Raw genomic sequence first — 17,124 nt, forward strand, 5'->3', positions numbered from 1 at the left:
GCTCTATGTAAACTGCAGCTAAATCACAAAGACTAAATGCAATGCAATGAAATAGCTGGAGCCCTGTCTTTCTCCCACCCCATGTCGTTCGATCACACCTGGTTCTGTGTTCCTAGACGGCCGGCCCCACTCACCCCACCTGACAAACTTCCTTCCATCCTGCCAGCCCCAGTTCCAAACTGCCCAGTCCAAAGACTCCCTGAGTCCCACAGAAAGCCTGTCCCTTCCTGGAGCAGAGCACACCTGGAGCACCCCACTGCAATTTACCTCGTTAGCTAGTCGACCTTGTGTGGCTTCCTCGAGGGCAGGGACTATGAGCAGCAAATGATGGGCCAGAGGGAGAAGAATGAGGGGCATATAAAGAAGTAGGAGGGAGTGGGAGGGATGGTTGGAACCCCAAGGGCCAGGCTCTGTTGACTCACCCACCCCTGCTTTGAAGCAAGGTGGCAGTCGGAATGAGTTTGGGGTTTCCCAAGCTTGGTTCATTGTCGAGAGAAACTGTGATCTCATTAAAAGGCAGATCACCAGGCCCCACCAAGAATGACAGATTCAGACTTTCTAGGGAAAGACAAGAAGGCTTGGGAGTGCGGGGATCTGGGTCTTCCTAGCCCACGACCCCTGCCTTTGCTCCAGGGAGAAGCTCTCCAAGGCTCCCTGCATCTCTGAGCTCCTCGGTTCCTGGGACCTCTGCGCCTCCCAGGGAGCAAAACCTGTTTTTCTTCGAATTGGTCAGACCGATCCTGCTGGAGCAGCGACGAGGCGAGAACATCCCCAGCAGCCTGATCGTGAGTCCCTGCTGCTCCACGGAACCCCTCCTGCCACATCCAGCCACTCTAGACGCTTCCTTTCCTGACCGTAGAATCTCTCGCCTGTTTTTATGCTTTGGTCCCATTGCTGGTGTATGGAGATCTTCATATCATTTTCTAAAATTGGCTACATCTTTATACTTAAAAAAAAAAATTATTTTAAAATGTCACCTGTTATTTACTGTCAACCGCGGAGCAGATCGGGTGCCTCACGGTTGAACTTGTGATGTCGCCTTAACCAGAAGCTTCCCTTCAAAAGCCTCTGGCAGGGACCCGATAACACCCACTGTGGACATGCGCACCTGTCTCCCGGAGAAGTGCTCCCTGCGTCTCTTCTGCTGCGTCACGGCTCATTTCTCAGCCTGCCGGGCGTGGTCAGGACGGGGCAGGGGTCGGAGCCCCAGGACCCTGGTCTGACTGTTCATTTGTTCTAGTAGGTTTGGGCAAGGGATCACTATGTCCACTTTATATGCCAGCTGGGCTTCCTGCTTCGGGAATCTAGTGCCCAGCCTAGTTCGGGAATCTGGGATTCCTTTATTCACGTCACACAGAGAAGCAACAGCCGAAGGCCACCTGTGCTGGGCGGACAGCGGCTTTCAGAGAGGCACCCCTGGTAGGCATCCCTCCCCCACCCTGGGTGCCTTGAAAGGACACCACTCATATGGCTGGACGCCTACCCACAGGCATGACATCGCTGAGTCCCCCCGAGAGATGGACGTGATGACCCCCTTCGCAGAGAGGGAAAACTAAGACTCGGGTGTGATTAAGTGCCTTGCCTCACGTCACAAAGCAAACACGTGGCAGAGCTGGGATGTGAGCTTCAGCCTTCGGGCGCCAGGGCCTCCCACCAACCGCCAGCCTCTTGAAGCCCCAGCCCAAGTCCGTAAAAATGAAAGGCCACTAAACACAGCAGGGGATCGTGGGCTCGAGCCTGGGGCAGTTGAAAGGGGCTCAGTGAGAACAACTGCTGAATGGCAAGTGAAGCTTGGCTAATAGTCGTACGAACGTGCACTCCTGCGTTGTGACTAATGTCTCATGGCTACGTGAGCTGTCGACATTGGAGAGACGGGGGTGGGAGCTGTAGAAACTGTACTGTCTGCACAACTTTCCTGCAAATCTTAAATTATTCCGGAACACAAAAATGCATTTAAAAGAAGGAGGAGGAGAACGGAAGGCCAGGCGTCAGGCACATAAATCATGTGCACATTCCCACCTTGACCTAAGATCTCGGCGGTCCGGTTGGTGACTTCCGTGAGCTCACAGGCTGCACAGTCTCGGATGCCTTCTGCCCACGATGTGGAACCAGACGGTGACAAATCCAGTTCTCTCCTGATCTTCTCCAGGAGACTGTCTCAGCTGGTGCCATAATCCTGACAACCATTGTATACCTGCTGACTCCTTTTTTTTTTAAATCCTCACCTGAGAATATTTTTCTATGTACCTTCAGACAGAGTGGGAAGGGGAGAGAGGGAGAGAAAGGGAGAGAGAGAGAAACATCGACGTGAGAGAGACACATCGATGGGCTGCCTCCCGCACAACCCCGACCAGGGCCGGAGATGAACCGCAACCGGGAATGTGCCCTTGACGGGAGTCGAACACTTGGCTCGTTGGTCCTCGGGCCGACGCTCTAACTGATGAGCCAAACCTGCCAGGGCTGACTCTGTTTTTAGGGGAGGGGTGACTTGGGTGAAATTTGATCTTATTTCAGAACCTCCAAACATGACGTCATTTTCAAACACATCTGGCGAAACTCCTGGAAACACAAGCAAAGGAAATCGAAGGTGGATGAGCCCCTGACACGTCTTTGCAGCACCTCGGACGGAACAGAGAAGTCAGACACTTTCACGTTCTCAGAATGAAGGTCAGTTTTTCTCAATACGTTTCATGGTGACTGAGGATCCGACATGCAAAAGGCACAGAACTGAGGGTAGACAGAGAAAAGCCTTCCTCTCAGCCCTGACTACAAGCTCCCTGGTTTGCTGTCCCTGGAGGCCCCCAGGGTCGCCAGTTCCTTTGTCTACCTGGAGCTTCTCGGTGCACAGGTAACCGTGAGCATCGGCTTCCCGCCCCTGTGGTGTTCACACGGCGACATTACCACCCAGCCTGAGCCAACTGCTCTCGTCTCAGTGCCGTTTGACGTCTAGATCTTTGCCAATTGAATAGCTAAGGCGTGTGGTCTCGTCGTTTCTTAAACATTTTTATTTGTTTTTCAGTTACAGTTGACTCAGGGCTGCAGTAGGCAACAGTCTTGGTGGAATTTAATCAGAGGGTTGGTTTTGTCGTGTGTATTTTTACAGTTAACTTCTATTTGTGGCGAGTCTTCTGGGCTTCGATATTAATTTTTCTGTCTAAACAAATATCTTTCATTTTTCTAAAGTCGATGTAAAGATCCACCATGAGCAAATAATAGTACAAAACTGATGAGGCTTCAGCCACGATCATGGAGGCAGTTCAGGAATGAATGAGATTCGGGAAAATGAGCAGCAATGGCGAGCATGCTTCCCCCAGGGGAAGGAAGGGTACCTTGGCCCTGTGCTCCTCACTCCTGAGCTCTGGCGTGGCGGCTGAGCAGGTGGGGCGCGCTCTCCAGCCAGCCCTGCGACCCTGAGCTCCCACCAGGCTTTCCCGTGCCTGGCACACTACCTGGCACCCAGTACCTGCTCAGTAAATACCTGTCGACTCAGTGGTTGCCCGGAAAAATGAATATGCAGATGCCGCTTTGGAGCCAGTGCAATCAGTCCCGTAAGAGCATCAAAGTATTGTCTGCGGTAGGAGGGCAGCCCCGTCATTGCACAAATGAGAGGCGCAAGCCCAGGAAGGGAAGGTATTTGCCCAAGCCAGGAACTAGGGCGTCTCACCTGTGACTACCCTTGCCAGCACACCAGACTGTCACTTCCAGTATGTCCCATGTGAATGACCTCAGCCTGGACAGATGAAACTAGCCTCCCGGTACCCTGCCTGTGCACAGAGAGTCACCTGCGCAGAGGCTGTCTGCATTTCATGGACAGTCTAGCTGAATGTCGTCACATGGGCTTTCGGACCCCGGGTTTCGGATGTTGGGCACTTCCATTCTTGGTTGGGGCCAACACCTCTCCCGTCATCAAGAACACCCATGCATGTGCACCTCCTGGGTCAGAAGGCGCCAGAGGCCGATTATGCAACAGAGACCGTGGAGAAAGGAATCACAAAATCTATTGTCTCAGGGAGTGTCATTGTCTCAGCAGGGCGTGTCACCTTCCCAGTGAGGCCGACCTGACCGCCACCAGCACCCTCAGTACCTCCAATCACCCTGACCTGCTCTACTTTATGCTCTTTTTTATTGATTGATTACCCTGTTGTTTATTGCCTGCCTGGAAGGTCCCCAAGAACAAGGAGCTGTGTACAGTTGTTCGCTGATGTGTCTCGACCCCCTAGAAGAGTCCCTGGCACTCAGCAAATGTTTGTTGGCTGCCTCCTGCACGACCCCAACTAGGGCCGAGGACAAATGGTAACCGAGGTATGTGCCCTTGACCGGAACTGAACCCGTGACTCATTGGCCCACGGGCCGATGCTCTAACCACTGAGCCAAACCTCCAGGGCCATGGGGTCTTCTTGATCCTCAGTTTACTCATCAGTCAGATGGAACGGTCATACTAACTGGAAGGGTTGGTGGGGCACAGGGCTGGAGAAGACACCTTGGTGCTGGGCTCGGAGAGACATTCAGTAGCTGTTACATCAAAGTCAAAACCCATTCGTTCGTCACCTGGTCAGTCGGTCCACAACGTGGGCCGGGAAGGCTTCACAGAAGGAGAAGGGTGAGTGACGTCAGGGAGGAACTGGTGGGCGCGGGAGGGAATGGGGAGCATCCGCGGGGTGGGGGGTGGCATGAGCGATGCGAGGAGTGGCCGGCAGTGCCGGGGCGTGCCTGGCAGGCTCTCGTGAAGAAGCGGGCCTTCCCTCCCGGAGGAGAGGAGCGCTCTGGAGGGGCTGGCCTGTCCGGGACACGGGCAGTTGCTGCACAGTCGTCCTTCTCAGCAAACACGCACCAAGCACGTTCTCCATGACATGCACTGGCCTGGGCACTGGGGCCACAGGAAAACCCAGTCTGCAGCCAGAGGGACACTTATAACAAATGAGTCACCCCTCCCCCCAACTAAACACCTGCAACAGCTCATCACAGTTGTTCAGTCAAAGGCCAGCAGTTTCCCTGTGGCTCACAAGGCCCCGACCTACCTCCCCAGCCTCGCCGTCCTCTCCTCCGGCCTCGTTTTGTTGCTCTGGCAATATTAACGCCATTTCAGTTCATTGTCCATGCTGCCTTCCTACCCCAGGGCCTTTGCATGGGCTGTTCCCTCTGCTTGGTAGAGTCTCCCTCTGCTCCCCACCCCAATTGTTTTCCCCTCTGTTTTTCTGTAATTACAGAATTTATTTCTGTGATAAAGAATAAAAATATGGCTGTGAAGTAGGAAATTGATCTTTAAGATGCAACAATCATTTTTTTTTTTAATCCTCACCCGAGGACACTTTTTGTATTCATCTTCAGATAGAGCGAGAGGGAGAGAGGGAGAAAGAGAGCGAAACATTGATGTGAGAGAGACACATTGACTGGCTACCACCCACATGACCCCAACCGAGGCCGGGACAAACTGCAACCGAGGTACATACCCTTAGCAGGAACCAAACCCGGGTCTCTCTGGTCCGCAGGCTGACGCTCTAACTGTTGAGCCAAACCAGCCAGAGCAGCAAGTCATTTTTTAAATTAACTTACTTAAAAGGAAGATGAATAAACCACTAGAGCTTCGGCTCAATTTCTATTTGAATGACCAGCCAGTATTTTAGATCTTTATTTAATCACAAACCCCTCTGCCCGCCAGGGGGAGAGAAATCACTGCCAGCCAAGTGGGTGGGGTAGGGCATCTAGCCCCAGCGTTTGAATGGGCAGAGGGGGGCTACGTGCAGAAGGCCTGGGGCCAGCAGTGCTGCCTGTATGGACGTCCCTGGGCGCTCACGGTGCTGTGGGGGGAGGGCAGTATGTCCCTGTGGCCTCAGTCCCCGGGAGATGAAGCGTCTGGAATTTTCCTTATGCGCCGGAAGGATTAGTAATCTTTCCTACGAAGAGCATGGCGGGTATGATCTTCTCTGTAATCATCAGCAGAAAGGGTCTGTTCAGCTTGTAGGTTAGCGGCTTCTCCATGGGCAGTGTCTCCATTCCAGAGGCCGCGGCCGCCTCCGTGCCCTTCTCGTCGACCTTCAGCTTCGCCTTGTGCACCGCCTGTGGGAACCGGCAGCGAGGTCAGTGCGCGCCCAGCGCCGGAGCCCGGGGTGAGCCAAGGACGGCAAGAGGCCCAGAGAGGGAGAGGCCTCCACGGCCTTGCTCAGCACAGCAACAACAGCTGGTGCCAGCCTCCCCGGGCCTCTGCGGTCACCTGTCATCACTGAAGGACACTCAACAAGGAGATGACGCATGAGGAAGAAATGATGCAGCGGAAGCATCAGCTATGGGGGTCGGGGTGGGGGTCTGGGGGACAGAGTGGAGTTTGCTCTCCTTCCTGGGAAGTACAGGAAGTGCCAGTGGCGTAATGGCTCCATGGGAGGGAAGTGGTGGCCCTGTGCTGAGGCCTCCAGCCCGATGACCCCAGAGGCCCGGGGAGGCTGGCACCAGCTGTTGTTGCTGTGCTGAGCAAGGCCGTGGAGGCTCACCCCGGGCTCCTGGTGGCCCGGCGCTCCTTCCGACTGCCTGGGAGATGGTGGGCGGGTGGTTACGAAGGAGCCCGTTCCAGGCCAGCTGTTGCAGATAACTTGGATCCCAGATCCACCCCAATACCATCAACATCTGGGACCAGGTGATGGGCACTGGGAAATTGATGGGTATCCGTGAAAGACTCACACGCTGCATCCCATCCTACAAAATTCTACCCACTTTCTAGCCATGGCTCACATATAGGGTCACAGCTATGGGCACCCCTAACTGAGGGAGGAGACCAGCCATTGAGCCGCGTAGAGCTACAGGGTAGCTGACCCGGCACGTTTGTTTATAAGATGTCTGGGGCTGGAAAACTGAAAAGGGAGAAAATTCTATTCACTCTTTTCCTCCCTCTTGCAAACTGGAAAAAATCGGAATCAGTGCCCACAGTCAGCTTGGCACCTTGGCTTGACCTTCAGGCTCAGCACCAGACAGTCCCCACCCCCACCAGCCTTTGGCGGCGCTGCTCCCCCTACTGGAAGCTCCTCCCCACACCCAGTTCTGCTTGAGACCTTTCTCCCCTCAATTCTATTTTAACCTAAAAGTAGGGTTCCTAAATAAAATACAGGGCACCCAGTTAAAAATTTTTTTTCAGATAAATAATGGATTCTTTTGTGTAAATGTATCCCATGCAATATTTGGGACATGCCTATGCTAAAAAAAATTTACCCTTTATCTGAAATTTGAATTTATCTGGGTGCCCTGTATTCTATCTGCTAAATCTGGGACCCTACCCATGTGTTCCTCTCTGCATGCCCCTGAAGGCAGGTGCCCAGCCTTGCTGGAGACCACAGGCCCTTTGCTTGCTCATCTTTTAATCACGCAGACCATGTTCACAACTTACTCCCGACAGGCCTGTGATGCCTTTGAGTGAGGGTCTGGGTCAGACCTAGACCCGTTCTAGGCCTGATAAATGTTCCAGACCCTGATCAATTGTTTGCTGCACCGAATCGACTTCCAGAACAGCACCAGGAGTGTGGTTCTTATCTGAAAGACTGGGAACGTGAGGCTGGGGGAGTTTCATGATTCACCCAGGAGCACGTGGCTGGAGCACGTGGCCGGCAGGGGCCAAGCTGCATTCGAACTCGCCAGACTGGAGGGTGGAGTCCCGGCTGTGCAGTGCCGTGACGGTGGCCCTGGCCCGGCTGTGGGAAGGCTCCCTGTGCCGGAGGGGGCAGTGCCCAAGCCTAGTCGGCTTACCTTACCCACTTTCAAGCTTCGATTAGGGGCTATCCTGGTGAGATCACCATGCTCCTCGAAGATTTTGCTGATACCCAGGTAGGAGAGAGTCTTCTTTAGGTCGTAGGTGCCAGTCATGGAGAACCTGGGCAGGAACACGTCTACAACCCTAGGGAGCGGGAACGGACAACGGTGAGCAGCAAGGTTCTAACCTAGAGAGGCCCCAGGATGGATGACGAATGAGACAGTCTCCCCAGACTTGAAAGTCTCCGACTTTTTCTTTATCCACAGAATGAGGAGGGTTTCTCAACTCTAAAAACACCCATGCCCTCTGGACTGTCTCTGCTTCCTATCAGACCTGCTCCAGAGCCTTCATCCCCAGAAATGTTCTCAAGTCCCCACCATCTCAGGGCCCCTTCAGCTGCAACCACTGAGGTCTCCCCACTGCAGGCTCAGCCATGCCCCGGCTAGGAGCCAGTCGTGACCCCGACAGGCCTGATGTTAGGGGCAGCAGGGCCAAAGATCTGAAGCCGGGCAGCACTTGTTCACTTCCACTCTGTCTCCCATGAGCTCTGTGACTTGGAGCTAATGATCTCACCTCTCTAAGCCGCTTGTGCAGAAGTGATGATGGTAACCATGGCAGCCCCGGGGCGGTAAGGGAGTGAGTGCAGATGCACGGGGGGTGCTCAGCACAGCCAGTGATCAGCACATGTTCATCCTCTTGCCCTGAGCTAGCAGCCTCACATCCCCCATGGATGGGACCTGGGCTGGCCTCTCTGCCTGGGACCTGTCGTCAGGTGTTCTTGAGGCACCTGTGGGCCTTGGACTCCTGTCCTTCTGACCCTGAACCCCATTTCTTCTTGCCTCTTCAAGAACCCATCCCCGCCTCTGTTTCCTTTCTCTCCTGTGCCCTCCATAAAGGCTATCTACTTGGCCGTGCTCAAGAGCAGACCACCTGCTAGAATAGCCCCTGTCCTAAAAAACAAAAGCAAAAAACATCTCCATTGCCCCTGAGTCAACTTTCCAGCTTCCAGCCCGTATCTTTACTTTTATTCATAGCAGAAGTGGTATCTACCAGGTGTCTCCACTTGCTCCCACTGTTGCCTCCACCCGCTCCGGTCAGGGGCTGTCCTCCACGTCCACGGCAGTAGCTCTTTCCAGAGTTGCTGCCGACCTCAGGTGGCTGGATCCGGCCGCAAACTCAGGGGCCAGCATGAGACAGCTGACCCATCTGTCCATCTTGAAGCTTTGCAACCCAGGTCCACGCCCTCCAGCTTTCTCCTTCCTTCACTGGCCACTCCCTCTCCCACCCTTTGCTGCCTCCCCCTTGCCACCTGTCCGTCACTGGGATGCTTCAGCCCTTGGTCTTCTCTGTTCTGTCTTTTCTCCCTCTCTGGGGATCTCACTCATTGTCATAGCTTTAAAGCCCAGAGATAGGCCTAGTTGACTCCCAAACTTACCTTTCCATTCATCCATTCATTCAACAAATATTTATTAAGTGCCTACTGTGTACCAGGCACTGTGCTAGATGCATAGACACATCCATGAAGAGAACAGGCCAACATCCATGCCCTTGAGCTTGTGCTTTAACAGGAAGACAGGAATGAAGTCATCGGCACAGAACCTCTACGTGGCATAGGCGTGGAGATGGGTAGCTACGTGTCAGAAGGCAGTGTGTGATGTGGAAAAGCTACAGGTTGACGTACAGGATTCAGGAGCGCTGGAGTAAAGGGAAGATTTGTAGCAACTTGGATGGAGGCGGAGGAGTTAGGCAAGTTTTTTGTTTGTTTGTTTGTTTGTTTGTTTTTTCTGAGTGAAATGAGGAGCCACTTGTGGGTTCTGAACAAAGGAGTAACATGGTCTTGCTTAGGGTTTAAAAGGATCATTTTGTCTGTTCCGTTAAGAATAATCCCTCGGTGGTGAAGGGCAGGGACCAGAGCGATGCTGGGCAACCATTTGGAAGTTAGTGAGGTGGTCAGATGTAGGGGGGGCAGGGGTCATAGAGGTGGTGGGAAGGGATCAGCCTCCAGGTTTGGTTTATGGGGCCCCCCGACAGACTGAATGAGGGGCTGGGGAGAAGAGAGTGGTCAAGGAGGACCCCAAGGTTTTCAACTCGAGCAAGTGAAAGGATGGAGTCTCCACTGAAGGACACAGAAGCTTGAGGAGGCTCCCTAAGGGGAATCAGGATGTTCGTTCTGGGCGCTTGGGGCTGAGATGTTCTCAGGCACCCAGGGGCGGTCCTGGGTGAGCAGATGATGTGTGGCCCTGCGGTCGGGGAGAGGACTGGGACTAGAAGCAGACACGTGGCGTGGCGGTCGGGGAGAGGACTGGGACTAGAAGCAGACACGTGGCGTGGCGGTCGGGGAGAGGACTGGGACTAGAAGCAGACACGTGGCTGGCGGTCGGGGAGAGGGGAGAGGACTGGGACTAGAAACATACACGTGGCGTGGCGGTCGGGGAGAGGACTGGGACTAGAAGTAGACACGTGGCGTGGCGGTCGGGGTAACGCAGGCGTCCCTCAGAGCCGAGCCTGACGCGTGCACGGAGGGGCACCGACCAATGGGGGAGGCCTGAGAGACAGCCCTGTGGCGTCATCTGAGACCTGGAGGAGAAGGGGCGGGCAGCAAAGGAGACGGAGAAGGCGAGAGGGATGGAGAGACTGGGGGGCCTGGAAGCCAAGTGAAGAACCCCTCCTAGGAAGGTGGGGATCAATTGGGTCAATGCTGCTGACAGGCTGAGAACGACAGGTCTGACACTGGCCATTGGATTCAGCCACACGGACGCCCTTGAGAACCGTGGCGATGAACGTCTTCATGGAGGCGAGCGCGGGAGGCTGATGGACGCGGTGTGAGAGGGTGCGGGGAGAGAGCTGTGGACAGTGAACGGGGCAACCCGCATCAGGTGTGCACCTGCACAGGGGAGCAACAAATGAAGCAATGGTGGGGGCAGAGGGGGCAGGAGAAGAGATGATAGCATCTTCACCTCTGATGGCAACGATTCTGTCGAGAGCAAACACAGCTGCTGATTTCGGAAAGAAAGGAGGGAGTTTCTAGGGTAACAGTCCTGAGTAGCAAGAGGGGGGGCTCCAGAGCATACGTGGGGAGCACGGCTTCAGTTCACATCTGAGTGGGAAACAGAAAACGTGGGGCCCATGCTGCCAGGTGTCTGAGTAGGTAAAGGCGTGACGGGGAACCCAGGCTGGGAGGGGACCCCTGACATTTTAACAGGAAAATGGCTATTTCAGGGTCACCAGCAGTGTGCCTCCTAGAGGTGGACCTTTCCATTTGCCTCTGGGAAGACCTAGCCCTTTCTCCGGAACCCCCCGGCAGGCTGCTAATTACGCACACACAGCAGGAGTCCGTGCACTGTGCACACCCGGGCCTCGGCCGCCCAGGGCCTGAACCCCCAGGCGTGCTGGGCACGTGTCAGTTGGCCTGTGTCTCTTAGGTGTGTGTCTGCTGGCTCGGTCTCGTCTCCTGGGGAGAGTGTGCGTTTCCTCTTCAGCTTGCCCAGGCCTTGCTGTCTGGAGCGGACCAGCCCTGCCTCTCCCACTAAGAAACAGGGAGCAGTCTAGACAGGACGGCTCGGTCCAGACCGCAGGAGCTCGGGAAGTCGGAAGGTTGGCTATGGTGTTCTGCTGAAATGCAGTTTCCTCCTGAGGCCCATGGACAAGAGTACTCCCTGCAGGAGGATGGGGCTTATCCCGTGAGGCGGTGGGCATCGCTGTTCTCGGTCATTCTGGGGCCAGAGCGATTGCGGAGGCAAGGCCTGGCCTCGGCGGGAGGAGCGCCGGGGGCCATGTCCTCCTGGCTGGGGGCCCAGCCCGACATGGGGGTGCTGGGAGAAGTGTGGGGGAGGCAGGCCTGGAGCAGTTAGGAGGGCGTTCTGGAAGCGACCCTCAGTGCAGCCCGCGCTTGGACTCAACGAGGAGACACTTCTAGGCACTGTAAGTATCCCGGGCCCCTGTGGGGAACTTGGGTTCCGTTATCCCCCAAATAAGGCCTGTGCTGGCTGCAGGAAATATCACAGGGCCTACCCCACACTTGGGTGGAGGAGCAAAGGGAGGGGTGTGGACTCTCCTGAAACCAGAGAGATGATGCCAGTCCCTCAGGAACATTTGCGTGTGGTTAGTGGTGCCCTGGTAGTGACCTCCGCTCCCGGAGCTGCAGAGGGGCTGGGCCAGGGCAACATGAAGCACCACTGTGGGCACCATAGCTGCAGCCCCACGGGAAATTGTCGGAAATAACCTGGAGATGCAGACGGGGTAAGAGCTCAGTAAACCTGGGTTAGAAGAAGTACAGAGTAGGAGGAACGGGAGAAAGAAGGAAGAAGCTGCACAGAGCAGACGCCCCTCTTTACCTTCGCGTGATTAATTTTTTCCATCGCTCCAGAGTGTCCAGATTCAAGGCCTCCTCCACCTGCCTCATTTTGCCCTCGTGGGGAAGGACGAAGGTGGCTGTGATGTTATGATAGTAAGGCATTTCCAGGACAGCGCAGCAGAGCTGGTTGTCATAGCCCACTCGATACATGCCCCCGTGGAACATCATGGGGACCTTCACCGGCTTGTTTTCCTCCAGGAAGAAGTCTTCCTCTTTAGTTGCTTTTGGATCAAACTCATGTTGCCACCTGGCTTAAAATTGAAGAAGAACAAAGTGATGTGAGTGTCCTGCAGGAGACAAAGTGACTGGATCAAGCCAAGCACTGGTCTCTGTCCACACGCATTCAAGGAAAGGGATTAAATGCTCTGAGACGTCAGGTCAGGTCTCCAGGAATCCCTGTTCTCATGACATGCCCGAAAGACTTCTGGTGAGGTGGTCTGGGACCTGATTGCCAGTTCCCAAAGCAGCCAGGCCTAGGGCTGCTGAGCCAAGAGGAGAGGTTCAGGCAGCTCTAAGCCCAGGTGCTCCTAAGGGTGAGAAAGTCTGTGGACTGTGTCTCAGCAGAAGAGACCAAATTATACTTAGTGAGGGCTATTTGGGCCTGATGTGAGTAAAAATGCTTTATTCTAAGTCAGCCCTGGAGGAGCTGCTCTCAGCCAGACTAAGAAAGATGATGGAACAGTGTGCTCTGGGGAGCCTGCTGAAGAGCAATGAACTCCCGAAACTGAGTGTTTGGATCCCCCATTTTCTATCCTGAGGATTCTTTGATACTGTTGGGCATAAATTCACACTCCCTACCCTCAGAGCCCCCAGAGTTCAAATTCTAGCTCTACTGTTCTAGATGGATAACCGTGGGCAAGTGTCTTAACCTCGCTGGGCTTCATTGTCCTTATCTGCAGAATGGGGATATTGATGGGCAACTCTTAAGGCAGCTGTGAGACGGAGAAGGAGCAGCACAGCTTAGTGACCATGTATAGTAAGTGTTGAACGAATGCTAGTCATCATCGGCATCATCATCACCCCAGGTCTTGTAATTTAAGGGATGTGAGGATTTAGGGAATTTCCAGATTTTCCTTTCTCCCTCTGCTTTGGGAAGACTGAGATTTCAGTCTACCATTGTCACTATTTTTTTTTCCCCTCTACTGCTATCCATCTCTCTGTGGATTTGGGGAGAACTGAACTTCCATATTCAGAACCATGTTGCTGACAGCCCAGCAATAATCTTGCCTGGCCTGAGGGCGGTTGGCCTCTGATTCTTACTATGTCGGCCAACCTATGTGTAAGCATGTAGGTGTGTATGGTGGGAGGAATGATGCTGGATTTGGGGATATTCTTCCACCTTCTTTTTCAGTCTCTCAACCTCAGACTTGGGAATCTGTAGGGTTTGGTAGGAGACCAAAGCACCCACCAAAGTGATCATCATCACCATCATCAACAACACCATCCCCACCCTGGGCATCTACTTGGAATGATGGGAAAGCACACAGCTCTTGGGCCAAGAAAAGTGGGTTTTACTTCTGACTTTCATTGACTGGCTTTGTAACTGAGTAAGTCAATTCACGTCTCTTTGGATTTCACTTTCCTTTTCTAAGAAATGGGGAAAAGAATGTCACTGCAACCTCTATAACCAATGTTTATGTTAGGATAATTGGTAATAATGAAAATGCACCTGTGGAGAATAAGTTAGACTTCACAAAGTTTACCACATACATTTTTGCTTTAAATACCAATGACTGTCCTATGAGCTATGTAGCATGGTACTCATTTTGCGGACAGGAAAAGTGAATCTTTGAGAGATTTAACCACTTATGAACTCAAGGTCACAGAGCAAGCAAGTGGCCAACCTTGGATTTTGATCCAAGTCTACTGGTCATGCTATCCTTCCCATGCCAAGCTCTCCCAAGCCTTACCTTGAAAGAAAATACTGTTGACAAGAAGCATCACAGTGCCAGGATCTATATTCTTGACCAGGTTATCGATTCTTCCATGGGTTTTCTCACTGACATAGTCATTGATCTGCTTCTCGGCATTTCCCAAGTCCTGGAAGTTGGTGGGGACACTGTCTGCATTGTACAGGTTCTTGGCCTCTGTCATAAACTTCTTCACTGGTTGCATATTCTGGTCCAAGAACAAGATGTTCTCGAGGTTCAGCTGGAGGTCCTGGGTATTCTGGTTCAGACTGTGGATAAGGTAATGGAAACCCTCATTAAGGTTTTTCTCCTGTATATTCCTGAAATTGAGGCCCTGCATGATCTCGGCCAGCGTGGAGTTCTGGGCACCCAGACACAACATGGAGAAGGCTGTAGAGATGCTCAAGGGGGAGAAGAAAATGTTCTTGCTGGGGCCAATGGAGGTCAGCTTCTTGTATAGCTTGAAGCCAAAGTCTATGTTTCGCCTTGCAAGCTCCTGGGCTGCCCTCTTTCCCTTCCACTCTTTGGCCTGGTTCACAGCTCCGTGATTCTTTGGAGAAACGTTGGGCTTCAGAAGACCTTCCACAGTGAGGAGGCCAGCCAGGAGCAGGCCCAGGCCCAGCATGGGGTTCATTTTTCTTGGAGATTGTCCTGTTGAGTAGTAGACCTAAGGTTAGCGGGAAAAAAAGAACAAGAGAGTCCCGTGGCCCCTATCTAATCCACAGGAAGACCAGATGAAAGAAGTAATGCAGTGACTAGTGTGTGCTATGCACAGTGGGTTATAAGTGCTTTGACATCCATTGTAGCATTCAACCTATACAATCAACTCAGGGACAAGAAATGATTGTCCTCATTTTATAAATGAGAGGACTAGAAAAGAGAAGAGCTCTTGTGTTTGTACCCATCTTCCTCATCTTAGGGGGGAGAATCTCAGTTCCTTTGAGGAACTGTTCCCTCCACTCCACTGGAAATGCCACAGTGTGGACATGTGACCCAGGCTAGGCCATCATAATACTTCATCCCCTGCCACACTGGTTGGTAAAGAAATTAGAGTGCACCCCAGATCGCTCAATCAATGTCTTTCCCTGAGAATGCAGTGTCTGGCTTAACAATGTAGCCCTGGAGCTCAATGTGGCCATGACTTCCATATGTAGAAGGAGAGAGGGAGAGAGAGCGAGAAATGGGGAGAAATACTTGATGACATCTTTGGAGTCCCTGCATCAAGTTTTACCTGAGGTCCTACCACCTCCAATTTTGTAAGTTATGAGCCAATCCATTTCCTTTTTAGGGTTGGCTGATTTGAGTTGGATTTTTTTTTCCCCTTACAATCGAAAGAATGTTGACTAATTTGTAGAAATCAAGCCCCTTGTCTAAGATCACATGGTCTATAAGTGAGGAATATGACCTCCAGAAGAACCCGGGTCTCTGTTAACCCTCTTGCCTGTGCCCTTTCCAGAGAAGAGAGGGGGCAGTGTGGTGAGAGGGACAGGCCAAGTCTGGGTTCACGGCCGCTGCTCCTTCACCACCTCTCAGCTTTGACATCTCCCAGCAGGGGTGAGCTTTGGGGTGGGGCTGGGGGGCAAGATTTTCATTTTTTATTTTCTCTTCATCTCTAGCTCTAATGCTGCAGAGAGCTGCCAAAAGTATGGTCTTCCAGTTCGGCTGGTGTGGCTCAGTGGTTGAGCATCGACCAATGCACACAGAGGTCGCCGGGTCAATTTCCGGTCAGGGCACGTGCTCAGGTTGTGGGCTCATCCCCAGTGGGGGGCATGCAGGAGGCAGCCAATCGATGTTCTCATCTCTCTCATCGATGTTTCTATATCTCTCTCCCTTCTCCCTCTCTCTCTAAAATCAATAAAGAAAAAGAAAGCAAAAAGAAAAAAACGCATGGTCTTCCAAAAAGCTTACTGATTTCTCAAGCTGGCCATGCTACTGTCAATGATTTTTATACCAACTTATATGTCAAATAAGGCAGATTTCTTTGCACGGTCCTCTGTTATCCTTACTGTTTTCGTTCCTGTGATTTACGTCTTCGTGGATCTGAACCTGTGGGAGGCGGGAGGTCCTCACCAGGAAAGACTGTCTGGCTGTGTGGGCCTGGGTTCTTGAGAAGCAGAGCCTGGGTGAGGATTCGTGAGGGTGAACAAGGGCATTGTTCACTGAAGGAGCGCTCTTCGGAGGGGCTCCTTGGGGAGTGAGGGAGGCAGGTCAGGAGAGGGAAGGAGCCCGGAAAAGATGTGCCTGGTTCCAGTGACATCCAGCCTTGACCTGATCGACAGGGGCAGGCCCTGGAGCTGACGCCCACGACAGAGGGGCTCCGTCACTCAGGGGTCTGCCTCCGGGATGCACGGTCTGGGGTGTCGCTGCCTGGCTCAGTTAGCGCCTGTCAGACAGGGGCAGCTTTCTGGAGCGGGGAGGGCGACTGTGAGCTGTTAGCTGCCAACCTCACAGCACCACCAGCCTGGGGAACCGGGCCCAGAACCGACAGGTCCTCTAAATGGAGGAGGCTCTTTCTGTTTGACTGAGTCGGGGGCTGACCCAGGAGCACCCCAAACCCCCAAGTCTGTTGTACCCCAAGCCCTGTATGCCGGGTACCGTGGAGGCAGCCATCATGCGAGCAAAGTGGGTCTTCAGGGAGCTCGTGGTCCAGAGGATGAACTCCCAGGGCACACCGCTCATAGTTTCCCACCCCCCCCCCCCCGCCTTAACAGAACTTCATCTCCCAGCCCACGTGCCTCAGGGACGGGGACCTATCCGCAGCCCCGCGGGGCTGGTTGGGGCAGGGTGACCTCAGGAGCCAGCCCTAACCCAGTCAGGCCACAGTGAGTCCCGCCCTGACAGTTGTTCAGGGAGGGGCACATGGTGTAGGTGGCCCGGTGAGGGTGAATTCAGGCTCTTTGCTGGAATGCTGGGGTCCCGCCCTTTTTTGTCCTCTGGATGTCCTCGGCAGGAAGGTGTGGACACCAGGGGCTCCCACAGCCATTTGCCCAGTGCGGGAAGTGACTCTAGGACAAAGCCAGGACGCAGAGAGGGTGCATGCAGGGCTTTGCAGAGCGTCTGGAGCTGGGGCCACAGGTGAAGCCCACCCGGAACCCACCCTACCTCTAGGCTTCCAGTGGCACTAGTGT

The 17,124-nt window shown here is 53.6% G+C and overlaps 1 protein-coding gene across 1 annotated transcript; it reads right to left on the reverse strand.

The window, feature by feature from the left end:
• Window positions 1-5,865: 5,865 nt before the first annotated feature.
• Window positions 5,866-14,630, reverse strand: SERPINA12 (serpin family A member 12). The gene is made up of 4 exons (XM_036251462.1): window positions 13,997-14,630; window positions 12,067-12,337; window positions 7,729-7,876; window positions 5,866-6,057 (listed from the first exon to the last, which is right to left on the reverse strand). The coding sequence occupies exons 1-4, from the start codon at window positions 14,628-14,630 to the stop codon at window positions 5,866-5,868; spliced, it is 1,245 nt and encodes a 414-aa protein (XP_036107355.1).
• Between the last annotated feature and the right edge of the window lie 2,494 nt (window positions 14,631-17,124).

The sequence above is a fragment of the Molossus molossus genome, unplaced genomic scaffold, assembly GCF_014108415.1.
Source record: "Molossus molossus isolate mMolMol1 unplaced genomic scaffold, mMolMol1.p scaffold_m16_p_1, whole genome shotgun sequence".
NCBI lineage: Eukaryota > Metazoa > Chordata > Mammalia > Chiroptera > Molossidae > Molossus > Molossus molossus.

Bases quoted from the DNA above. Each gene is read 5' to 3' on its own strand.
- SERPINA12 (XM_036251462.1), bottom strand. From the start codon at position 14,630: ATGAACCCCATGCTGGGCCTGGGCCTGCTCCTGGCTGGCCTCCTCACT. The intron at 12,338-13,996 runs GTAAGGCTTGGG...TTCAATTTTAAG, and splicing joins CAACAGTATTTTCTTTCAAG to CCAGGTGGCAACATGAGTTT. The intron at 7,877-12,066 runs GTAAAGAGGGGC...CCCGCTCCCTAG, and splicing joins AAAAAATTAATCACGCGAAG to GGTTGTAGACGTGTTCCTGC.